Genomic DNA, 24,900 nt, shown 5'->3' on the forward strand with positions numbered 1-24,900 from the left:
TACGCCCTTTGGGTTCCACATTTCCCACCCCCCCTTTTCCCGGTTGCGTTCCCAATATTCCTCAATGTCCGATATTTCCACGTCTCTCTAAGTCATAGTCCTTTGCCAGTCCTCTTTAGTTTCGCATGTCCAATCATGAAAGGATTCTGTCTCAAAGAAAGGCCCATTTTTTTCCATCCAGATTTTTATATCCAGGAGTGAAAAACTCCAAATTATAATCCTTAAGCTTGTCAAATCTGGATGTCCCAAATGTCCCCACTTTCGACTTAGTCCAATTCTTGTTGTTTTGTTGTTCTTATTGGCCACACTCCTCTTTCTATTTCTTTCTGTCCCTGTTTTCCTGCACAAATGTCCTAATTCCAAAAGTTAGTTCCTTTGCAGAGGCTTGTTGCTCAGAAACAAAACATTACGTCAAGTTCCTTTCATTCCACAACGGATGATTCCATTGTCTTCTTCGGTATACTGGCCTCTGTAGTCATAATAATGTTCCATTTCTGCAGTTTCCCAGGAGATAAAAAATTCTGTTCAAATTTCCAACTAAAACCACTTGTGATATCCCTCGGCTCCTCTAGGTGGATTGCAAAAACTGAGTTCTCTTCCAGATCACATCCATTAGCCCTAGTAACTTTGTAATCCTTATTTAAAGCAATTTGTGTCCAATTTATAACAAATATAACCTGCAAAGTCCTTGTGACATAGTCTCTATCTTGTTTTTCTGCTTTGACAGCTCTTTGACAGCTGTCAAAACTTGCCTTTCTCCTCTCCAAACACCGTCATCGATCGCTCCCGGGGTTCCAGGGGGGGGGGTGTTTTTAAGTCCAAATTCTACTTTCCTCCTCCAGCTCAATCTCATATTCTTCACTCGTGAGGTTCCAAACTTGCCAAAATGATGTTATTCCGATCTTAGTTATCAAATCCTTTGTTTTGACCCTTCTACAATGGAGGGGGTGGCTGACTTCCTTTTTTGCGCCTCCCCCGCTCGCTCCGAAATTTTTAAAATTTTGTCCCTCTTTTTAGTCCAGATTCCAATTACTTACGGGTTGTTCTTTTAGGTCCAAATTTTCAAAGGAAAAAGCCAGCGCTCTCCGCCGGATGGCATGCGGCTTCGCACGGCAGGGATGGCAGAGGACTCAAAACACCACGCTTCTCCCCGGCACCCGATCCTTAGCCTTTAAAAAGGCTCCTTCACGAGTCGGGAGGGCGCTAACGGTGCCAGCCGAGTCTCCATGTCCACGGCCCCCGTGGCCGTGGTTTTTAAGGGTCCCCGCATCGCCGGTGCGGTAGGACCCAGCCCCTGCCGTGCAGGCTCCCTCCGGAGCTCGGAGGGAGTCCGCCATTCGGCGATGGCGCCGACCCGGAAGTCCTCTCAAAGACACATTCCAACCGGGCAAAATCCAAGCCTTTGTGATTCCTGAATATGAAACCTGTTATCATCATCCCTTAAGAAAAATATCTTACTGTCATCTAGTGGGCTTTCATCCTTTTTGCATCCACTTTCTATTCTGTCATTTACTTGTCTTCAGGGTGAATGTCACTGTGGTTTAGGTGACCTTTTTTTAACCTGGTTTCAAAATGTACAGGGCGAAATCATCTGTCATCTCTCAACTACCTTGTAAGAATGAAACTTGCATTTAAAAATACATCTCTATCCTAAGCCGCAAGGAACTCCTTTGGCAGGAACTATGTCATCTTCGTTCCTTTCCTTGCGCTTCTTTCAAATAAGATTGACATGAGAAGAATGATTCTTTTTTGTAAAGTCAGATTCCACCTATCTACATAATGTTCTTTTAAAATATTCATAACTCTGATCATTCCCCATCCTACCTCACCTGGACCGTACAAAATGGAATGTTCTCCTGATCAAAGAATAAATTAAAAATCACTCAAGTTCCGGCTACATGGAGAAAGCAACAGGCTCAGGCTTTGAAGCATTTGAAAAGACACTGGCAAATGTAATTTTTTAGGAGGTAGTTTCCGTGGTGTTCATGAGATATGTTACCTCTTGAAAACAGAAAAGGCCTCCTAGTGCCAATTCACAAGCCTTGCTTCCCACCATGAAGTGAGCATCTGCTAATCACAGTGGATATACTGGTGCAAACTGTTCATAGGCTCGATGGATAATTATGGACTTCAGTGAGTGGCATAGCCAAAATGAGCATCATGGTCATAATGGGTTCCTTCTGTGCAGATGACTACCTGAAAATTGTATTGTATATTCCATATCAGTGTTTGGAGCTCAGCTCCATATTCCATGACTGTTTATATTTCCTGTACTTTTGTACAAGAGGCTAGTTTCCAGAGAAAAGCAAGGACACATTCCAACACTTTAAAATATTCAGAAGTGGCAATCCACATGGGGCTGTCCTTCAAGAGAGTCAGGAAGCTGTAGCTAGTGCAAAATATGACTGCCAGACTGGTGAGTGGGACAACATAATGGAACCATGTGTCACTAATCCTGAGCTTGGATAGCTCAATTGGTAGAGCATCATACTCTCAACTGTGGGGCTGGAGCCCCACGTTGGGTAAGTGATTCCTGCATTGGTTGAACTAGAGGACCCTCATGGTCCCTTCCAACTCTACAGTTCTATGATTCTATGAAAGCACTCCACTGGCTGCCAAGGAGTTACTGTGTCCAACTGAAGGGTTAATACTGTCAACATGCAGAGGGCCGGGAGGCCAGCTAGCTAGCCCCAGCTGAGCCATTCCCTTCCAGTCGTCCCGCTGTGAAGACCATTGGCCTCTGCCCGATGTAAATCAGCGACCCGGGCTTCAAAGCCAGGGCACACTATCAGCAGACCGAACTGCATGCACAGAATAGGCGTGAGGCTTGTGGAAGCATACTACAACTACAGATTTATTAAACATAAATCAGGACAAAGAAACATGTTGTCTCTCTCTCTCTCTCTCTCTCTCTCTCTCGTCGTCTCAGAGAGAACAGGAAAAGCAAAAGCTATACACAACGGAAGTTCCCAGCAAGCTGTGCTGGAATGTAAACAGACATGTGACACGCAACAATTCCACACATCTGCTCCTTAAGGTGGAATGGAAATGTCAACAAATACTAGCATACAAAGCTCTAAGGGGCTTGGGACTCAGAAATACATGAAAGATCGCCTCCTCCAATATCAGCCATATGGATGGTGCCACCCAGCCAGTTGGAACCCATGACAGGGTTTTCTCACTGGTGGCTCCCCTCATATAGAATGCCCCCCATAGTGAGGTGCACCTGTCTTCATCGTCATTAGTTTCAAACCTTATGTCTGGCATTCACCACAGCCAAGGTGTGAAATTCAGCCTTGAGGATTTTAAACTTGGCTTACAGCACTGCTGTTCGATGGACAAATAAAGCCATTTGTTAGAAGGTAGTTCTGGAATGTATTGCCCCATACAATACAGTAAATCAGCCGGCCATTTTTTCTCGTGGCTTCTTATGGCAGTTTTGGAGAATTCACCGCACAGTTGTAGCACAGCAACAGGTACCCTTCAAACATTTCAGTAGCGTTCTGGGACTGTTTCCCAAGGAGTCATCCTGAAGCAGCTGAGTGGACAGTTATGTGGATCCTTATCACGAAATGCCCTGTTGGGGGTGAGACTTTCATGGGAGAGGGACCCAAGTGATTGACCCAGCCCATGTGTTTGCAGGACTTTTAAAATGTTAAACTATGGGATAAGCCCATGGAAAAGAGGCTCCCACAGTCATGTTTAAAGATTTCACAGCTAGACTGAAACCCCTTTGACATTTTCTGACTCCAGGATTCTGTACAAGGGATGGTTCCCATTTAACATTTTGTACTCAGGTAGAGATGTCCCAGTGCAAAATACATGAGCCTCTTGTTAAGTTAGTGAGATGTGATGTGCGTGAATAAAATATGGAGAGTCTCCCTTTAAAATATTCAGAAGTGGCAATCCAGAAAGATTCAGACAAAGCTTCCAAGTATTTCAGGACACGAACCTAATTTTACACATGCATGAGCTTCACACTTAATGCTCAACTTTTATATTTAATTTCCAGGAAGCTATACCAAGGATAATGGTTTGAACCTAGAATGGGTCCCATCTCACAGGTTACAAAATAGGAAGACATCGCTTCTACATAGAAGTTTGGGCAAGTCCCATAACGTATGACAGTGCTACACCCATGAAATTATACACCCTACACAGGCAAAGGAGGTCTGTTCTGATCATCTACAGGTGGGATCCAAGCAGATTATTACGCCCATGTTACTTGGGCGCAAGAGCTCTGGGTCTGGAACTCTGAGATTACATTACACTCAGCAGCTGTAGGCTGTGTGCACATGGCATTGTGTGTATATATTACTTTGTATTCTAGAATTGATGCAGACCAAAGACTTGTTTTTTTCTACATGGTCCACACACAGTCTTGATCTATTGCATACCTTTTGCCCCTAGAAAGCACTTCTTGGGAAACTGGTTTCATTAAAAAAAAAAAAAGCTCATTGTAGTTTGATTCTGCATTACGCCACAGTGTGTCCATTTGAAAACAGACATAGGCAGCCCTGACCATTGCGGAGAGGGGTGTACCCAAACCTGCCCTATGAAGTTCTGGGTTAATGTATGCAATACTGTCCATCTTTTTCAGATAAATAACAGGGACACACGTCTTCTGGCATATGCTCCTGGGTGACTCATGTGGCCTGTGCTGTGATTTCACCCTACAAAAAATGCTTTTCTCGGGTCAAGATTGTGGCATGTGAGATCACGGTACCCAAAATGGCCGTCACGATCTGCCACAAAAAAGGGGTGTCCTGTTTTTTCTGTGACACTTGACAGGTATGTGTATGCTAGGATCTCATTCATCACTTCCTTAATAAATTTTTAAAAATAAAAAAATGTCCAGTAGCACCTTAAGGTAAAGGTAAAGGGACTCCTGACCATTAGGTCCAATCGTGACCGACTCTGGGGCATCTCGCTTTATTGGCCGAGGGAGCCGGCGTACAGCTTCCGGGTCATGTGGCCAGCATGAGTAAGCCGCTTCTGGCAAACCAGAGCAACGTACGAAAACGTCGTTTTCATTCCCACCGGAGTGGTACCTATTTATCTACTTGCCCTTCGACGTGCTTTCAAACTGCTAGGTTGGCAGGAGCAGGGACTGAACAACGGGAGCTCACCCTGTCGCGGGGATTCGAACCGCTGACCTTCCGATCGGCAAGTCCTAGGCTCTGTGGTTTAACCCACAGTGCCACTCGTATCCCTTAGAGACCAACTAAGTTTGTTCTGGGTGTAAGCTTTCATGTACGCACCAACACGGCTACCTACCTGAATCTAGAACCACTTCCTTATACATTCTTCGTGGGGCATGTTAAGAGGTTTGTGGAGAAGAAGTGGAAAACCTCATCCAAGGGAGGGTTTCAAATGCATATCAAGTAACCGCACATACCACACTTTGCGGATGGCAGGATCTAGAATCAATCAAGATTGGAAGCAGCATGCTGAAGATGAGCGCGAGTGATTCAGGATTGAGGAAAAACTACATTTTCCCGCTACAAATGGGTTGCTGTTGGTCATAACTAAATACATTTCCAAGAGTGTGGTGGTGCTGGTGGTGGTGCTTGAAGAGAGAGAGAAAAAAACTTTTCAAAGTTACAATTCTGGCAAAACAGACTATTCTGCCACCTTTTAAAAAAAATTAAATTCCAGTGGCCGTTTATTTACCGCAGGTTATTAAATCAGAATTTGACAGCTTCATAAAGGAGTTGAGCTGGAGGTCACCCATATTTCCCCACCAGCTCAGACAAGAAACCATTCGTACAATGGCTTATCTTTTCTTCACAGCCCTATAAGCTTAGCTCCAACCCTCAGGCAGAAAATCTGTGTGTTATCTATAACAGTGAATTTGCGCTTTCTTTCTAAGCCACTGCTGCCGTCACCAGCATCCTTTCAGCCACAAAGCAAGACACAGCAGTACATTCCAACCACACAACTAGCTGCAACCTTTCACAGGCATATAGACGTTCCTTCCTTTGGATGTCCCAGGTGGCTACTTCTGATCTAGACTATTTGATTTCAAGGCCAGGGAATGCTTACTGTTTAGCTTCCCACACTCTGAGTCCCATCTTGACACAGGAGGTCCTGCTTTCTGCAATGCGGAGCTGAACTACGGCATTCCCTACTACAAGGTGCTGTGACGGCCACCACCTTGGGTAATTTTGAAAGTGGATCCTTCGAATTCATGGAGGACAAGGCTATCAATGGTTACTAGACATGATAGCTATGTATTGTCTCTGGTGTCAAAGGCAATATGTCTCTGAATAGGGGTGGTGCTATGGTCTAAACCACTAAGCCTCTTGGGCTTGCTGATCAGAAGGTCGGTGGTTCAAATCCCCGTGACGGGGTGAGCTCCCGTTGCTCTGCCAACCTAGCAGTTGGAAAGCATGCCAGCGCAAGTAGATAAATAGGTACCACTGTGGTGGGAAGGTAAACAGCGTTTCACATTCAAAAGTGAACCTACTTAATTAAAACTCCCTGAAGCAATATACAAACTGAAATTCTCTATTCACTGAATTTTACAACACATTTCTCCAACCATGTATACAAAAATGCATATACTAGTACAGTCCCAAACTTGGGTCTGCGGCTGTTTTTGGACTACAACTCCCAACATCCCTAACTAGCAAGACCAGTGATCAGGGATGATGAGAACTGTAGTCCAAAAACAGCTGCAGACTCAAGTCTAGGAAACACCCTACTAGGATAAAGTGTGTGTTAAATGCACACAATAATGATAATGCAAAAAAATATATTTATTGGGGGAAACTGATCGCAGAAATGTATATATTTGACAACATTGCATACAAAATTGTGTAGATTAGAAGAAATTCACACTAAAATGCTAATGACTTTTCATAAGGACTTCTCTTTTTAAAAAAAAACTGGTGTAGAAATGTGGAAAACTGATCTTAAAACTAGAAAAACAAGAAACAGAGAGAAATTGAAAGATTCCCATACCTTATGGGTCTAAGGAAAGATTCTCCTGGCTCAACCACAAAGTCTGTTGGACAATGGTAGCCTGATCACTGGTGGAGGAACGGGAGTGTGGAGGGAGTGGACCGCTTCCAGCACCACTTTTCCGGTAGGGAGCCATTGCAGCGCCCCACCCCCGGACACACGCTGTGGACCCCCGCGCGCTCCAGGTGCCATGCCCCCACAGGCAATGCGCCACACCTCCTCCTGCTCTCCAAAACCAGTAGTGGAGCATACAGCTTCGCTACTGAGGCTGATACAACCTAGCTCAAAATGTGCCACAAGTCTAAAACAGCATCTCAGTGTGCAGCGGTGCAAAGTTCTGTGCGACATTGAAGAGACTCATCATGTGTATCAATCAGGAGAAGCCATGAAGCCCAGGGAAGCCCATCACCATGGCAAGGAGGCCTGCCCCATCCCTGTATATTTTGAGGGGGCTGGGCTGCCCTCAGGCCCATAGAGTTGGGGCCTATGTCAGTATACATGCATGCAAGCGGCTCCGTAGGATGGAAGGCATCAAGGCAAACCACATACTGTATGGCAAATCAAGTGCATGTGAAACACATATATGCCCTATGTTGCACTTAGAGGACATTAGCCCCTTTTCACATCTGGGGGCAGCCGAGGCATGGCAATGTAACCAGCTCTAGATTGGTCAGAGTATTCATGAGTAGAAATAACAATTAGGTAGCAAATAAAAGCATCTCTGGGCATATCATCGCTGAGCAATAACAGCTTTGGCCTCCCATCACACTTCAGCATAAGAACCAGAAATTAAGAACGCTTCACAAAAAAGCAGACTTCTCACACACACCACTTTTCACATTCTTATTATGCTACTGTCTCCCTAGGAGAATTTAATCCCTCCATTATTTAGACAACAATAAGTTATCGGCTAACTAGCCAATACAATAAGTCCAATGAAAGAAGTGTTTTTCTCAGCCCTTTGTTGGGGTTCTGTCAGGATTTACACTGACCAAAAAAACAAAACCTAAAGGCAAGACTAGAAAAAGTGTCTTTTTGAGGCTTATTTACTTCAAAATATTGAAGCAGTATTTACCATAGAGTGTAGGAGCAAACCAAAAGCACAGTAACGGTAGCTGTGATAAGCAAAAATGCATTTCAAAAGCTTTCACAGAAAACTTACCCAAGTGATCATTCTGAGCTGGTGGAGTAGAGAAGAAATCAAGATACTGTAGTAAGGAAGGAAGCTACACGCTTTATGAAATCCCTCTATATTCATATGATATTTAAATGGCAACTCTGTGGGGGTTAATGAAGAGAGGAGCTAAGTTCACCATTCCTAAAACAATGGACTATTAATGTTACCAAAATTCCTGACTGTGATCTGACAGCAATACAGTACAGTGGGACCTCAGGTTACATACACTTCAGGTTACAGACTCCGCTAACCCAGAAATAGTGCTTCAAGTGAAGAGCTTTGCTTCAGGATGAGAACAGAAATCGTCCTCCGGCGGCGCAGCAACAGCAGGAGGCCCCATTAGCTAAAGTGGTGCTTCAGGTTAAGAACAGTTTCAGGTTAAGTGCGGACCTCCAGAACGAATTAAGTACTTAACCTGAGGTACCACTGTATTTGTTTCCTGGCCTCTCCCAAACCATAGATTTCCTTTCACGTTCCAGTACATAACACTGGAAAACTCCCTTCCTTTGACCCCCATTGTCTTTCAAGACTACTTTGGATTCTAGTGACGCCCCAAAATATTCCACCCCATCTTCTCTCGCATACATCATAAGCAGAAAGTGCTAGCAATTCTACCTTTACTAGCTAGGCTTCCTCTGAACTCCTTATCTGAAGCATCTGACCTGAGTTTGTGAATGCACTACAGGTGCGCGTTGTAAAGACAATCTCGTTTGCAGCTCCCAAACTCTGATTTGACAGAAAGATCAGATAGCTACAAACATAGGTAAAAGAGCAGAGACAGAAAGTAATGAGATTGAATCAAATTTAAGATGAGAATCAATCTATCCCATCTTTTCATACTTCCCTTAATAAATTCTACTACTATGATAGATAAGTAACAGTAATAATGGAAGATCTATTAGGCAGGCTGCTTGCATAGCAGGAGTCTTACAAGGCTCAGGGAAGTGCAGGATGTCGCAATAAGAATATTTATGCAGGGGTGCATAGGCTTCTGGGACAAAAAATGAATATATTTTTCTCAAACATCAATCATCATTGTTATCAGCTTGCCTATTCGCACCTCTTTTCTGCCCTTAAATTGTGTCAAAATTGAACTAGGGCAACTCTGTTTTCTAAGATCAAGAATCCTCACTCACTTAGTATGGAAAAAAAAGCACCTCTCAGTCTTTGCTGGGTGACTTTCCTTTGCCACAGAACAAGTAACAGTAAAATGTCCAGAGGAATTCAGAAGCAGGTTGTACACAGGCAGAATTTGCAGTGGAAGCCCAGAATCAAACTAGTCTAAATAAAAACAAAAACAAAACAGAAAAATATATATGGGGGAACAGAGAGAGGGGAAAAACAGAGAGTCGTCTTTCAAAGGTAGATCGTTTCTTAAAAATATAAAGCGGTATAGAAATGAAATAATAATAAAGGTAAAGGGTAAAGGGACCCCTGACCATTAGATCCAGTCGTGGCCAACTCTGGGGTTGCAGCGCTCATCTCGCTTTATTGGCCGAGGGAGCTGGCGTGCAGCTTCCGGGTCATGTGGCCAGCATGACTAAGCCGCTTCTGGCGAACTAGAGCAGCGCACGGAAACGCCATTTACCTTCCCGCCAGAACGGTACCTATTTATCTACTTGCACTTTGACGTGCTTTCAACTGCTAGGTTGGCAGGAGCAGGGACCGAACAACGGGAGCTCACCCCGTCATGGGGATTCAAACCGCCAACCTTCTGATCAGCAAGTCCTAGGCTCTGTAGTTTAACCCACAGCGCCACCCGCGTCCCTCAAATAATAATAATAATAAAAGATCTTAACACTTGTCTCACACATAAAATGGTGGACCCTCACCTGGGAGCTTTCCTTCCTTCTCCCAGACTCTCAGCCTGGGAGTTCTTCCCTTCCCTTCGGGATTCTTCTACCAACCTTCCATCACTTCCTGTGTGTGTAATCCTGAGATCCAGCTCTTCTCAATCTGCCTGCCTCACAGACAACTGCAGGCTGCTTGGCTTTGATCTCTCACACATCAGCCCCTAGCCTTTTTGCTCGCCACACACCCCAGCCCACTTAGTGGAGGAAATAAGGGTGAGTCACCTCCATCTATGACTTATGTCTTCTTGAGCCATCTTAGCACCAATTGAGACACTTCTGCTGAATCTCATTGGCAATCAATAGTCTTTTGTCAGGTCTTAAGAGGTATTGCCTCAAGGTACCCCACAGTGATTGCTCTAAAATGGAAAAAAAATCAAGAATCATAAAGCAGTATGGGGGGAAAGTCAAAAAGCATCGAGCGGTATGGGAGCCCAAGAGACCATCTTACACCAAACCACCGCAGAAGCTGAAAACATTGGCAATCTACAAGTGCAGGAATCCCCAAACTCGGCCTTCCAGGTGTTTTTGGGACTACAACTCCCATCATCCCTAGCTAACAGGACCAGTGGTCAGGGATGATGGGAATTGTAGTCCCAAAACATCTGAGGGGCCGAGTTTGGGGATGCCTGTACAAGTGTGTGTATTTGTGATGCCCAAGGGAACAGCTTTAGCTGCCACCAGCTTGTAAAAGGGAGTAAGAACCCAAAAGAGGTGGGCTGGGAAGGGGAGAAATGTATAGGAATGGGAACATTCGAAGAATACAGTTTTGAAAACATGGCAGCTTTAGCTTAAATGGGGCAGTTGGGAAGTATGGTACAAACTCAGGTGCACCAATCAAGGTTGGGAAGGATAAAAGACAAGTAAGGCAGAGACACTGTGTCTGCTCAACTTTCTCCATTGATTGGCTGCTTCGGGAATGCCACTGGACTGTTTGCTGTTTGTATTGGGCCCAGACTGGCATTTGTCCCGTTAGACCATCTGACCAGTGGCATAGCGTGGGGGGTGCAGGGGGGGCCGGCCGCACCGGGCGCAACATCTGGGGGTTAGGGTTAGGGGCGCAAATCCACGGGTTAGGGGGGCGCAAATAACTTGCCTTGCCCCGGGTGCTGACAACCCACACTACGCCACTGCATCTAACTACTCTCTAGTGTTGCCCTTGGGACTGTGTGCCCTATCAGGACTTACCTCTGCGAATGCCGAAGTTCAGGACACCTGAGCTCTTGAGAAAGGACTTCTCACAGACTTGGCTGCTAAATGGACACATTGCTGCTGTCACTCTGCAGAATGCTGTCACGTTAATGAGGTCTTCCCTTGAATTTCCCATAAAATATGGGAAAGCTGTATCAAATCACAAGGACTTGCTACTTGGTTGTTTTTATCAGAGAAGGTCATTGCTCCTCCAAGTCACCCTACTTCCTATGCACTGTTTCCATAGCCTGGTGTTTCTCAGACTCCAGCTGTTTTTGTGGGGTTTTTTGGACTACAACTCCCATCATCCCTAGCTACCAGGACCAGTGGTCTGGGATGATGGGAACTGTAGTCCGAAAAAATCTGGAGGCCCAATTTTGGGAGACCCTACTGTAGCCCATCCTTCATCGCCTCTTGTGGAGAAGTTTCTGTGGCTTCTTTCAGATGGGCCACTCTATCAATCCACATCTGGCCTACACCGCTTGTGATCCATCAAGCCCAACACAGCCTACCAGCCCACTGGGTGTTTGTAAGCTTTTCTGTTTTTTTATTGCTTGCTTGGGACTTTGCAAAGTGAGGACGGGCCATTAAGCACCTGGCAGGTCACATTAGATGAGATGCCTCCAGCTTGGCAGGTGACAAGTTGCACAGGCCTGGCCTGATTTACGACAGCATGCAGGCAGTTCTTTTAAAACATCATGTTAGCCTCATAATTCCTGCTTGACTGGAAAGCTGGCCTTCAAACAATTGCTTTGTCACAAGCAGCATTAAGTTTAATGGACTGGTATCAGTACTGGGCTGTGGAGATGAGGCTGAATGGTTTTCCCTGCAGGCCAGTGCTCTTGTTCGTACCTCTGTCTTTGGTTTTTATAGCTCAATGCATTGGGAATGACTGCTCCCCGCTTAAAACGGGGGGCGCCCTTTGCGTGGATGCGCGCAGCCCCTAGATCTGAAGCGGCTCCAACAGCATAGGCTTGGCTTTGCCTCCCTCAGGTGGGATACCTAGAGGTCTCCGCCTACCTCAGTCAATTGTCCAATCCCACCTGGGGGAAGTGTTGCCAAGGAGACCAGGCCAGGTAGGGGAGGGATTACCTGCCCACACAATAGAGGGAGGATCTTACCTGTGCCAAGGGATGGGGACCCATGGCTGCTTCCACCTATTCCTTCCCCCAGACTCATGCTTGACATTGCCCATGTTGGCAGAGTAGCTAAATTTCAGCTAGGAAGCCAAATAAGGAGTAATACTGTCTTAATTTCAAGAAAAATGCCCAAACACTTGCCAAAATATTCAAAAACATTTACTTGCAGAACATATAGCTTATACCCTCCAACATTTCTCCAATGAAAATAGGGACGTCCTATTCCATAATAGGGAGGCGGGTAGCACTGTGATCTAAACCACAGAGCCTAGGGCTTGCTGATCGGAAGGTCGGTGGTTCGAATCCCCGCGACGGGGTGAGCTCCCATTGTTCGGTCCCAGCTCCTGCCAACCTAGCAGTTCAAAAACACGTCAAAGTGCAAGTAGATAAATAGGTACTCCACTGGCAGGAAGGTAAACGGCGTTCCCGTGCACTGCTCTGGTTCGCCAGAAGCTGCTTAGTCATGCTGGCCACATGACCCGGAAGCTGTACACCGGCTACCTCGGCCAGTAAAGCGAGATGAGCGCTGCAACCCCAGAGTCGTCCGTGACTGGACCTAACAGTCAGCGGTCCCTTTACCTTTTTATTCCATAATAACAATTTTACTATTTATACCCTGCCCATCTGACTGGGTTGCCCCAGCCATTCTGGGCAGCTCCCAACATGTAGAAAAAGATAATAAAACATTAAACGTTTAAAAACTTTCCTATGCAGGGCTGCCTTCAGATGGCTCAGAGGTCAGATAACACCATACCCTCCCACATTTCTCTGATGAAAATAAGGGTGTCCTAAGGAAAAGTGGGACATTCCGGGATCTAATCAGAAACCAGGACAGTTTATGAAAATCCAGGACTGTCCCTGGAAAATACAGACACTTGGAGGGCCTGATAGCTGAAGAAGAATAGATGCAAAGTATTTACATTCACATGCTTATCCAAGTATGGGCTTTGTTTTTCTTAGTTGAAGATTACAGCTTCTTCCTTAAACATTCAAACAAATTGTGTCTTTCTCTCTTTCCAGTACTTGCACTTAGCCTTCTGAGCATGACCCAGCTAGGGCACGCAGGTTCCTTCTGAGCATAGCTGTCAACTTACAGATTTGAAAATAAGGGACCAGCAGCCTCGAAAATAAGGGATCAGCAGCCAAAATAAGGTATTTTGCTTAGCTTATACATAAATCCGGCACTGATGGAGCCATGCTGCTTTTGCTGCCACTGACGGTGTTTTGCCGGGGGCTGGACTAGATGATCCTAAGGCTCTACAACTCCAACCAAAGAAGAGGGGCAGACAAAACTGATGAACGACGTCGAGATGGCAAAGCTTACAGGTAGAATTAGAAACCAGGAAGAGGAGCTCTTTAATCAAGAATGGGGAAAGTTTATAATTTAGTTGAAAAGCTATTGGAAAGAGTTACATACATTGGTAGGATTGACAGAAAACTTGTAGTAAAAATTTGAACTATGGATGGACAAATGATTTATAAAAAAGAGTTATGAAAAGGATGCAGAGGGGGAAATCACTACATTAAGATGCTGCACTGGTTGGAGGGTATGCTAAGCAGCACGTTGGGGCTGCCGTCGTCCTGGTGTGAGGAGTTCCATTGGCCCTTCCCCGCCCGAGAGGGAGGGAGGGAGAGAGACTCTTGCCCACACCACCCGTGAGCCCAGCATGAGGCGGTTGCGCTGCCGCTGCGGCCACTGAAGCACTGCCCTTCTGCGTCCCTCCCCATCCCCTCCTCTTCCTCCTTCCTCAGGCCGCCTCCTCAGCTGCCGCCGCTGCCACCTCCGGCTTCCCCTGGCAGCGTGGTAGAAGTCTCGCAAGAGAGGGGCTGCCTGCCCGCCTGCTGCCACCCGTCTCTTCACGACGCACCCCTGAGGGGAAAAAGGGAGAGACAGAGACGCGGCAGCTCATGCACGCGCTCTCTCGAGGCGGAGGACCCCGAGCCGCTGCTTCCCTCCTGAGCCAGGCAAGCATGAAACCCGGAGATTTAAGGGACATCATCAATAAGGGACAGCAGCGGGAAACAGCGCTGGGATAAGGGAGTTTCCCGCCAAATAAGGGACGGTTGACAGCTATGCTTCTGAGAGGTTTCCACTTAATAGGCCAGACATTGAGTTCCGTTCACCATATGAAAGCAAGTGGACAAAAGGACCCAGGAGAGGATCAGGCAGAATTAGGTACCCCATTTTGCCTGTATGTTTGAAGGTAAAGTGTGCGTTCTCCATTGAATGCCATAGGATTTGCTTCTGAACAGATGTGGGAAAGGATTGCGGTGCAAATACTGCATTCCTGTCATCACCATCATACATGTAAGGGCTTCACATTCAACAGTCCTGTAAAGCAAGCTAGGAACTGATAGCCCCCAAAGGGGGCTGGTGTCCATTGGTACTGGTAGGGTGGAACGAGGACTGGAACCACCACAAAGTGGCCTATCTCCATATAATAGACTAGAGAAATAGTGGCTTATTCAAGGTCACCACTGAGGGCTTCCAGCTCAGGCTTTTAACTGCCACAGTACCTAAAAATAAATCTGACTGCTTAAAGAATGATGGTGTATTAACATATTCTATATGTGCTGCTGCTTAACATAGTCCAATTGTGTACCTAGAGCGCTTTCCTGACAGTTGTAATAAGGGATGATTGAAAGTATGGAGAAACCTGTTTAGTTTACAAATTCCACACACAGTCTGTTCTCTCCTTTCTCTGCCCCTTGGCATGACACAGCCTTGGCTTTGCCTTCTTTGGAGGTGGTCAAATACTGCTTACAACAGCTCTGTGTGTCACCTCCAAATCTTATGCTGCGTTCTGCAGCGGCATGCAAAATGGCAACAAACTGTTGGTGAAAAATGATTTAGACAACCTGTGAGGAGAGAAGGGCAATAAAGCCGATGCATTAAGTAGAGCAGACATTCCTAGCCAAGTGCAGAACGCCTGCCCTTTGTAGAAGCCTGGCTGCAAGCATGTAGATCAGGCATGAAGAAGCAAGCTCTCCAAATGTTGTAGGACTCCAACTCCCATCAGCCCCAGACAGTATGGCCAGTGGTCAGGGATGGTGGGAGTTGCAGTTCAAGCACTGGGAAAGCCACTGGTTCCCCATGCAATAGAGAAGAGAGAGAGAAATGATCAAGACAGCTATAATCATAGGTGTAAGGGACATGGGTGGCGCTGTGGGTTAAACCACAGAGCCTAGGACTTGCCGATCAGAAGGTCGGCGGTTCGAATCCCCGTGACGGGGTGAGCTCCCATTGCTCAGTCCCTGCTCCTGCCAACCTAGCAGTTCGAAAGCATGTCAAAGTGCAAGTAGATAAATAGGTACCGCTCCGGCGGGTAGGTAAACGGTGTTTCTGTGCGCTGCTCTGGTTCGCCAGAAGCGGCTTAGTCATTCTGGCCACATGACCTGGAAGCTGTACGCCAGCTCCCTCAGCCAGTAAAGCGAGATGAGCACCGCAACCCCAGAGTCGGGCACGATGGGACCTAATGGTCAGGGGTCCCTTCACCTTTACCTTTAATCATAGGTGTTGTTGTGGGGAAGTACCTGAAACACATTGAGCACTTGTGGGTGTAAGCACTATAGAAGTACTGACTATGATTATCAGGGTTCCTACTGAATCTGAGGAAACCCAGAATAAGTGGGTGAATTTAGACAGCAGAACCTCTTTCAGACTGGTGGTTTGTACACTAGCCGGGGCGAGGAAGAGTGTCTCTGCAGCCTTTACAGGGTTGCCCAGATCCCTCAAGCCACTTGCACTTTCCACATGCAGAGCTGCAAACAGGTGACTTAAGTAGTGAATGTTGACAATGGTAATGACCTGATAGGCAATGTTTCCCAAACTTGGGCCTCCGGCTGTTTTTGGACTACAACTCCCATCATCCCTAGCTAGCAGGACCAGTGGTCAGGGAGGATGGGAACTGTAGTCCAAAACAGCTGGAGAACCCTATTTAGAGGAAAGTAGGCAACTTCCATCTCACCATCCCCCCCAAACAGACCCTGGAGCTAGCTGTCAAACCTGACAATACTAAACAATCATCTCTGCAACACCGCATACTTGTCCCAACCAGGTACCGTGTCTGCCTCTCTCTGTGTGTTGAATGCACAGCATCTTGGGATCCAAAGACATTCCACCTCCACTATGGTCCGTTTCATGAGTATCTTTCAAGTGTTACACTCAATGGAGGGAAGGGAGTAGGGTTCTGCATGCCTTTCCCACTTCCAAATGCTACATTTTCAGTTCAGTGTGTTATATTGGAGGTGGGATTTTATTCCTTTCTAACTGCAATGTCAACCAAGTTTCCCAAGTCAGATCAGGGTCCTCACAAATCTTCATGTCCATCACTCTGCTTTTCTCTATTCTATTCCTATGCACAATATCTCTATAGTTTTCTAGTTCTCTGTTTCTCTGCTCTACTCTTTGCAAGGAACAGGTACTGCCTACAGGGTGCTGAAAAGCTCCAGAGAATAATATTTTAGGCAGAGCAGGGGAGGATTATAAAAAGTAGTTAACGCTGTTATTGTTAAGTACTCACTTTACCTGTGGAAATCCCAAAGCAGCTTACAGATACAAGAGAAATACTACAACCAATTCCAACAATCACAATCACCACCATCAGGACTTTGAATGTCGTTTCAGCAGATAGATCATATATTGCGCACCTTACAGAATTGTTATATGAACACGTATTCTGAAACAGCAGCCATTCCAGATTCAACACTATCTGATTTGTCTGACAAATAAAGTATTAAGCCATAGTTTGGGGGGGGGGACATGGGGTGAACACCTTTAAGGACTCTTCTGCCTCCATCTCTGTTTTTACCACTTTGAATTAGGGATGAGGAAATCTGTCAGTTTTGGTTTCTCCCAGTTTCTCATTTTTCCAAACTTTACTCAAGTTCTCCACATTTCCAAATCAGTTTGGGGTAGTGTGTGTGTGTGTGTGTGTGTGTGTGTGTGTGTGTGTGTGTGTCTGTGTGTCTGTGTGTCTGTGTGTCTGTGTTTAAAGAAGTCCTCATGAAAACTCACCAGCAAATTTCTCCTACGGTACACAGTTTTCTAGGCAATTCTGCCTAAGATGCATATTTTTGCAAAGCAATTTTCCCTGAATATAACACATGACTAATGTATGCATTTTCACACACACTTTCCCCTAGCATATGCATCTTTGTAAACATTGCTTGGCTAGAGAACCGCCCTCCAAAATTTGGAGAGTTTTGAAACAGCACATATTTGTTGCTAGATGTTGTATTTTGGTGTTTTGATTTCCCTCCCGGCAGCGTAAGGCTGCGTAGATTGCCTTCCCCTTCCCTCTTTTATCTGCACAAGAAGCCTGTGAGGTAGGCTAAGCTGTGAGTTGGTAGTTCAGGCACCAAAGTCTTGCTACTATTTATCTGGTTTAGCAAAGATTTGTTCCGTTCCATTTTGGCCTTCTGCTGTAAATACCGGGACAATGAAACGTTGCAGTTAAAGCAAAGAGGCTGTTTTCCTAGCTTTGTTGCATGATCTGTGAATAACATTACATAAGAACATAAGAAGAGCATGCTGGATCTGAGCAACAGCCCATATAGTTCTCAGAATGGCCAAGCAGATGCCTGTGAGATGACCACAAGCAAGACCTGCGCACTATAGCACTCTTCCTTTCTACAGTGTCAGGCAACTGGTATTCAGAAGCATACAGCTTCCCACTGTGAAGGCAGCTGTCATGGCTGGTAGCCTCTGGTAGCCCTATCCTCCATTAATATGTCTAATCCTTTTAAAGCCACATGTCCTCCAACATTTCTCCGAGGGAAATAGGGATGTCCTATTCCATAACAGCAACAACAACAACAACAACAACAACATTATTTATACCCTGTCCATCTGACTGGGTTGCCCCAACAACTCTGGGCAGCTTCCAACATACAGTGGTACCTCAGGTTACAGACTCTTCAGGTTACAGACTCTGCTAACCCAGAAATAGTACCTCGGGTTAAGAACTTTACCTCAGGATGAGAACAGAAATCGTGTGGCAGCGGCGTGGCGGCAGCAGGAGGCCCCATTAGCTAAAGTGGTACCTCAGGTTAAGAACAGTTTCAGGTTAAGAACAGACTTCCGGAACGAATTAAGTTCTTAACCCAAAGTACCACTGTATAAAAAAACATAATATTTTTTTTTAAAGTTGCCCTCTACAGGGCTGCCTTCAGGTGTCTTCTAAAGGTTGTATAGTTACTTATCTCCTTGGCTCAGGGGTCACATAGCTCCATGCCCTCCAACATTTCTCCGATGAAAATAGGGACATCCTAAGGAAAAGTGGGAAATTCCAGGATAATATCAGAAGCCAGGATAGTTTCTGTAAATCCATGACTGTTCCTGGAAAATAGTGGCACTTGGAGGGTCTGAAGCCATCCACATTGGTGGCCATTATTGCCTCCTGTGGAAGTGTACCCCATAGTGTGCGGCCTGGCATGCATTTGTATATTGCTTTTCTGTCCAGGAGTTCAAGGTTGTGTACATTTTCCTCCCCTCCTCCCCTTTTATATTTGTAACAACCCTGTGAGGTAGACTAGGCTGAGTTAATATACAGTGGCACCTTGGGTTAAGTACTTAATTCGTTCTGAAGGTCCGTTCTTAACCTGAAACTGTTCTTAAAGTTTGAAGCACCACTTTAGCTAATGGAGCCTCCCTCTGCCACTGTGCCGCCGGAGCACGATTTCTGTTCTCATCCTGAAGCAAAGTTCTTAACCCAAGGTACTGTTTCTGGGTTAGCGGAGTCTGTAACCTGAAGCGTTTATAACCTGAGGTACCACTGTATGCACATAAGCTGCAGATCTTGTCAACAGATTGCTGCAGACGACAAGGGAAGAGTGGGCCTTGAGGAAATCCTGTTGGCACCCCGGAGTGAGTGAATTTAGGACCACAACCAAAGATGAAGGCTTATCTCTAGACCAGGTTTCTCAGGTCCAAGTCGGATCAAGTTTCTCAACAGGGGTTTACCCTCTATATTGTGTTGATTCTTACCTTTAAATAAGAACTTCCAAAGTAACTTTCATTTTTTTTTTCCAAAATGATTTTTATTTAGTTTTCCATCCATAACAAAAGAGACAAGACAATAAAGAAAACATACAACACGTATAGTTTCAGGCTCTTAATTTCATGGTCCTTACTCTCCCGGCTTCCTCGTACCTCCCCTTTCTGCATTCTCATGTCGAAATAGTTAATTAGCAAATCCCTCCCTTTTTTTCAAATTGATTATACAAATTGTTCAGATTCTTCCACTTAACCATTATCGCTATTAACCCCTATTTTTCTCATTCAACATCAATCTAGCATTCACTGATTTTAGAATATTTCTTTAAATAGTCTTTAAATTTTTTCCAATCTTCTTCCGCCGTTGCTCTTCCCTGGTCTCGAATTCTGCTCGTCATCTCTGCCAAGCCCATGTAGTCCATCACTTTCATCTGCCACTCTTCCACGGTGGGTAAATCTTGTGTCTTCCAGTACTTTGCTATAAGAATTCTTGCTGCTGTTGTGGCATACATAAAAAAGGTTCTATCCTTCTTTACAACCAATTGGCCGACTATGCCCAGGAGAAAGGCCTCTGGTTTCTTAGGGAAAGTGTACCTAAGTACTTTTTTCAGTTCATTATAGATCAGTTCCCAGAAAGCCTTAATCCTTGGGCACGTCCACCAAAGGTGGAAGAATGTTCCCTCCCTTTCTTTACACTTCCAACATTTGTTCTCGGGCGAATGATAAATTTTTGCAAGCTTGACTGGGGTTATGTACCACCTATAAATCATTTTCATAATATTTTCTCTCAAGGCACTACATGCCGTAAATTTCATCCCGGTGGTCCATAACTTTTCCCAGTCAGCAAACATTATGTCATGGCCAATATCCTGCGCCCATTTAATCATTGCAGATTTAACCATTTCATCTTGTGTATTCCATTTCAACAACAAGTTATACATTTTTGACAAGTTCTTAGTACTAGGTTCTAGCAATTCAGTTTCTAGTTTTGATTTTTCCACCTGGAAGCCAACTTTCCTGTCTAGTTTAAAAGCTTCCATTATCTGATAATAATGCAGCCAATCTCTCACTTTCCCTTTTAACTTCTCAAAACTTTGCAATTTCAGTCTGTCTCCTTCTTGTTCCAAAATTTCCCAATATCTCGGCCAGTTAACCTCCATGTTTAGTTTTTTAATAGCTTTTGCCTCCATTGGCGACAACCACCTTGGAGTTTTACTTTCCAACAAATCTTTCATGATCATCTTTCATAGTATCATGATCATCTTTCATAGTATCATGATCATCTTTCATAGTATCCAATTTAGCCCTTCGTCTGGCTTTCCTATTCCCTGTCTATTTTACTGAATTGCTTCATTCCCATGCAATTTCATAACTGATTTAGCTGTTGGGTTACACGTACAGATTCATTTTATGTACCTTATATAATAGATTCATCTTCAGGCTGATGCATCAACAATTTGAGTTAAGCCAAAACCTATTTATTTAAACCAGTAGCCATGATACTAATATAGAAGATTAAATCCAGGTATTGTATCAACTACACAGTGAGCCAGACTCCCCTAGCTAATACTCTTTACTTTTCCTTTTGTCCATCCCTAACTTAGGAACCTTGTATTATAGAAATGAACACATAACACGGAAAAGATTGAAAGAGAAACAGTTCATCTCCCTCATCCTTACATCTCAAGCCCAATAAAATGATCCACAAGTCCTCTTTAAAGCGTTCCTATCTTAGTCTGCCCTATCTGAGAAATATATGCCATTTTATGTTCAAAATCCAACACTGAAGCCGTCACAGTCTTTTATTTCTATTATTAACATTTGTATTCGCAGAGAAAGTTGTCAGAGCAAAGAGCTCTTGCACATCCCTGCCTTGGGGGGGGGGGTAAAAAATATCAGAAGTACAACATCAGTTCACAGGTGTTTGTTTTTTTAGTATATATATTAAAAATCCTCTGCTTTGTTTTATTCCTGTTTGTACTCATTGTACGCATCCCATTGACTTTGATGGGGACAAATAGCCCCTGAAAAAGTTTCCCAATGTACATCTCCAGGGAAATCCGAACAGCTCGTGTTCAGCAAAGGACAAATCATCATCATCGCCCCCGTATAATCAGGAAAATCCAGAACTTACCTTTAAAAAAAGACAGGAACAAGGATGCCCAGAGGTACAAGCCGGAATAGACGAAGCCCAGACACCGCTCTGTGAGCATTGTCAAGCCACAATTAGGAGTCTAGGCAGACACCAGACACCGTGAAGGAAGTCTTCCTGTCAGCTCTGAGTGATGGAGAGAGTCTCTGGCTAAGAGGGATCGCAATATCCAGCCAGCCAGTTTTGCTACCGCAAAAGAAAAGGATATCGGTCCAAGTCGCACATCACTGTTTATCGCTGGTAATAACTACATCTAAGTGCCAGCGACTTAATTAAGATTGGAAGAAGGGCTTTTTCTCTGCGCGTCTCTTCTTTCCCTCACAAGTGCTCTGCACCTTTGCTAGTGCCAGACAGAGAGAAGAAGCAGGAGCACGGAAGCTAATGTGTGCAGGGAAGGGGGAGGAGAAGGAGAAAGAAAGGGACATTGCTGCCTCTGAGAGATTTTCCACATTCCCTCTCTCTCTCTCTCTCTCTCTCTCTCTCTCTCTCTAACAGTAACTCTGGGCCAACACGTCAGCAGTGTTTTCTACGCTAGTACGAGAGTGCCTCTAGAGCTACATGCCAGGCAGTGCGAGACGAGAACGCTGCTCTTTTTCCTTTTCACGGTCGCTGATGGAGCAATTTTCAGTCAGAGAATTACAGCATGACATTGTTTGCGACCTAATATTGGAAGAAGAGAAGTCTAGGGAGGAAGTTTTTGCCTGTTAACAGCCGTAGGGTTCGGAGCCTTAGGAGAAATCTGTTTCACCCCACAACACAGACTTTCTTTTAGAGGCTCCCCAAAGAGAAAAATAAACCGTCTTTTTCAACCATCCTGCCTTTTCCAGAGATTGCTTCCTTTCATCCCCTGTTCTGGTCCTTTTTAATGGTCGTAAGATTTCACTGCAAAATTCGTCTTAGCATTCCAATAAACAAGAGAACATGAAAATGTATATCCCTGAAGACTTTCTTTACCCATTACATTTGGATATATTTTTTTCTCCAGATCACCAAATTAGGAACATAGGAAGGTGTATTATACTGAGACATACCACTGGTTCAGCTAGAACAGCATAATTGACTGGTAAAATTTCTCAGGCTTTCAAGTAGGGGATTCTCCCGGTCCTCATCAGGAGATAATGGAATTGAGGCTAGAACCTTTCACATGGAAAGAACCTGCTCAGCTATGGTCCTTCATGTCATGCTATGTCATAACTTCATGCTATGACTTTTACGCATACCAGGACTCTCATTGGAACATCCCCTTGCACATGGTCATTCTCAGGGCACACCATTTTTGCAGCGAATTCTTGGGCAGTTTCATACAGGGGCTTAATACAGTGGAAGCTAGAGTTACGTACCGTCCTTCTTACGAACACTTTGGGTAACAGGCTCCGCTAACCCAGAAGTAGGTCTCCTGGTAGTGAACTTTGCCCCAGGATGTGAGTGGAAGTCTCGCACCAGCAGTGGCACGGCAGCAGCAGGAGGCCCCATTAGCGAAAGTGCGCCTCAGGTTAAGAATGGTTTCAGGTTAAGAACGGACCTTCAGAACGAATTAAGTTCATAACCAGAGGTACCACTGTACAGTGGTACGCTTCAGGTTACAGACTCCGCTAACCCAGAAATAGTACCTCGGGTTAAGAACTTTGCTTCAGGATGGGAACAGAAATCACACAGCGGCGGTGCGGCAGCAGTGGGAGGCTCCATTAGCTAAAGTGATACTTCAGGTTAAGAACAGTTTCAGGTTAAGAATGGACCTCTGGAACGAATTAAGTTCTTAACCAGAGGTACCACTGTACTGAAAATGGACCATACAGGTATCAAAAATGGGACACTGGCAACAGGAGTGGGTTGTGTGGTGGTGTTTTTTTTTTTAATGCACCAGATTTCCCCAGAAACAATGCCATGTGGACACTGTAGAAAAAAAAATGTATGTCTGTGGAGCACCCTAATCCACAACAAGCACCCATGTGGAGTACAATTCTAATCCTGATGATGATGATGGGTGGTGGTGGTTAGTGTGGTGTCCTGGTGCTGTTCCACTGGGAAGCCCCCGCTACGCCCAAGTGGATGAAAAGCTACAGGTGGTAGCGTGAAAAGGCCCCAAATGGGGCGTTTTAGAGGTACAGTGTCAACAGCTTTGGTTCTGCTTAATTGAAAGCCCTCAATTCCTTTAGAGCCCAGTCCTCAGGCCCTTCATGCCAGCCTGGTGCTGGCCTAGTAAAATGGAAGATAGAACCACTTTCTGCATACTCCCACCATGGCCAACAAGCCTGTGAGACAACAGGAGTTAGAGGGTGGCAGTGTTATGCAACCCTCGAGCCAAGGAGATAAATACAACCTTTAGGAAACATCTGAAGGGGAGGGAGGTTTTTTTAATGTTTAATGTTTTATTATGTTTTTATATCTGCTGAAAGTCACCCAGAGTGGCTCGAGCAACCCAGCCAGATGGGTGGGATATAAGTAAAATCATCATCATCATCATCATCATCATCATCATCATTAAATAGGATGTCCCTATTTCCATCAGAGAAATGTTGGGGGGCATGTATTCATCACCTCATTCTTCCTGGGCACTTACAATTTCTCTCTTATACCCCAAGCTGCCTTGAATGCATTTTTACCTAGAAAAAGGAGGTCTAAATTTTAAAAATTAACTTTACTTGATCACGAAATGGCCCTTCCCTGCCATTCTTTTTGTGGGTCCATGAACCATTTCCCCCAATGTGATTTCCTACTTCTTTCTCCCTCATATTAGCGGTTTTCAAACTGTGTTCTAGAGAAGTTTCTTAGGGAGCTCTCTATGAAACATGAATTGGTAACAATAGACAACCTTCAATAAAATAAAGCTTCTCCGACTCAGTGTCCACTCTCAATCTGAAAAATACATGGCACAAAAGGGAGAGGGATTGTGAGGGAGGAGGAAAAAAACCCAAACTCTGGCCCTGGTTTTTACTTACAGAGGTCTTATAAGGACCAGCTGGAATGGAAACAGGTCAAGGTGAGGAGGAGTCCAGAGTTGCTGTTCTCTCAGGTGAGTTGAGGCAGGTCCACCCCTCCCTCTGCTGCAACCGGATGGAATGGCTTTTGCCAGGTGTCCAGTGGCTACTATAAGCTTTGTCATCCCTCCAGTGAGCGCTGGGCGGCCATTTTGTACATTTCCCCTGGTGCTCAGGAATGTTTCCTGTTGCTATTAAACAGAAGCAGCATCACTGGGTGGGTGTAAAATCAATTTTGTGTGATTTCCACAATCGGGAGCAGCAGGACATAGCTGCATTCTTATGGTAAGCGCAAACTTGTCAGGGTTGCCCACCTCTCTATATTTGTGTTATGCCACACTAACCATGGCAGCCATTTTGTGGTATTCCACATACTCAACGTAGCAGTTGTTTTGTGACAGGTGCCCCCAACTGTCTCTCAAAGTCCAAAATGTGCCCACAGGTCTGAAA

At 45.0% G+C, this 24,900-nt stretch overlaps 1 protein-coding gene across 1 annotated transcript in view; it reads right to left on the reverse strand.

Annotated features, from left to right (window-relative positions):
* Positions 1–21,936, reverse strand: part of LOC310834835 (neuronal acetylcholine receptor subunit alpha-7-like) — a 110,331-nt gene extending 88,395 nt beyond the window's left edge. The window contains exon 1 of the mRNA XM_083719271.1: positions 21,455–21,936. Coding sequence (XP_083575397.1) covers positions 21,455–21,533 — 79 coding nt within the window. The 5' untranslated portion in view covers positions 21,534–21,936. The remainder of the gene's footprint in view (positions 1–21,454) is intronic.
* Positions 21,937–24,900: the final 2,964 nt, after the last annotated feature.

This window comes from Podarcis gaigeae, assembly GCF_964106915.1.
Source record: "Podarcis gaigeae genome assembly, chromosome: 17".
Taxonomy (NCBI): Eukaryota; Metazoa; Chordata; class Lepidosauria; order Squamata; family Lacertidae; genus Podarcis; species Podarcis gaigeae.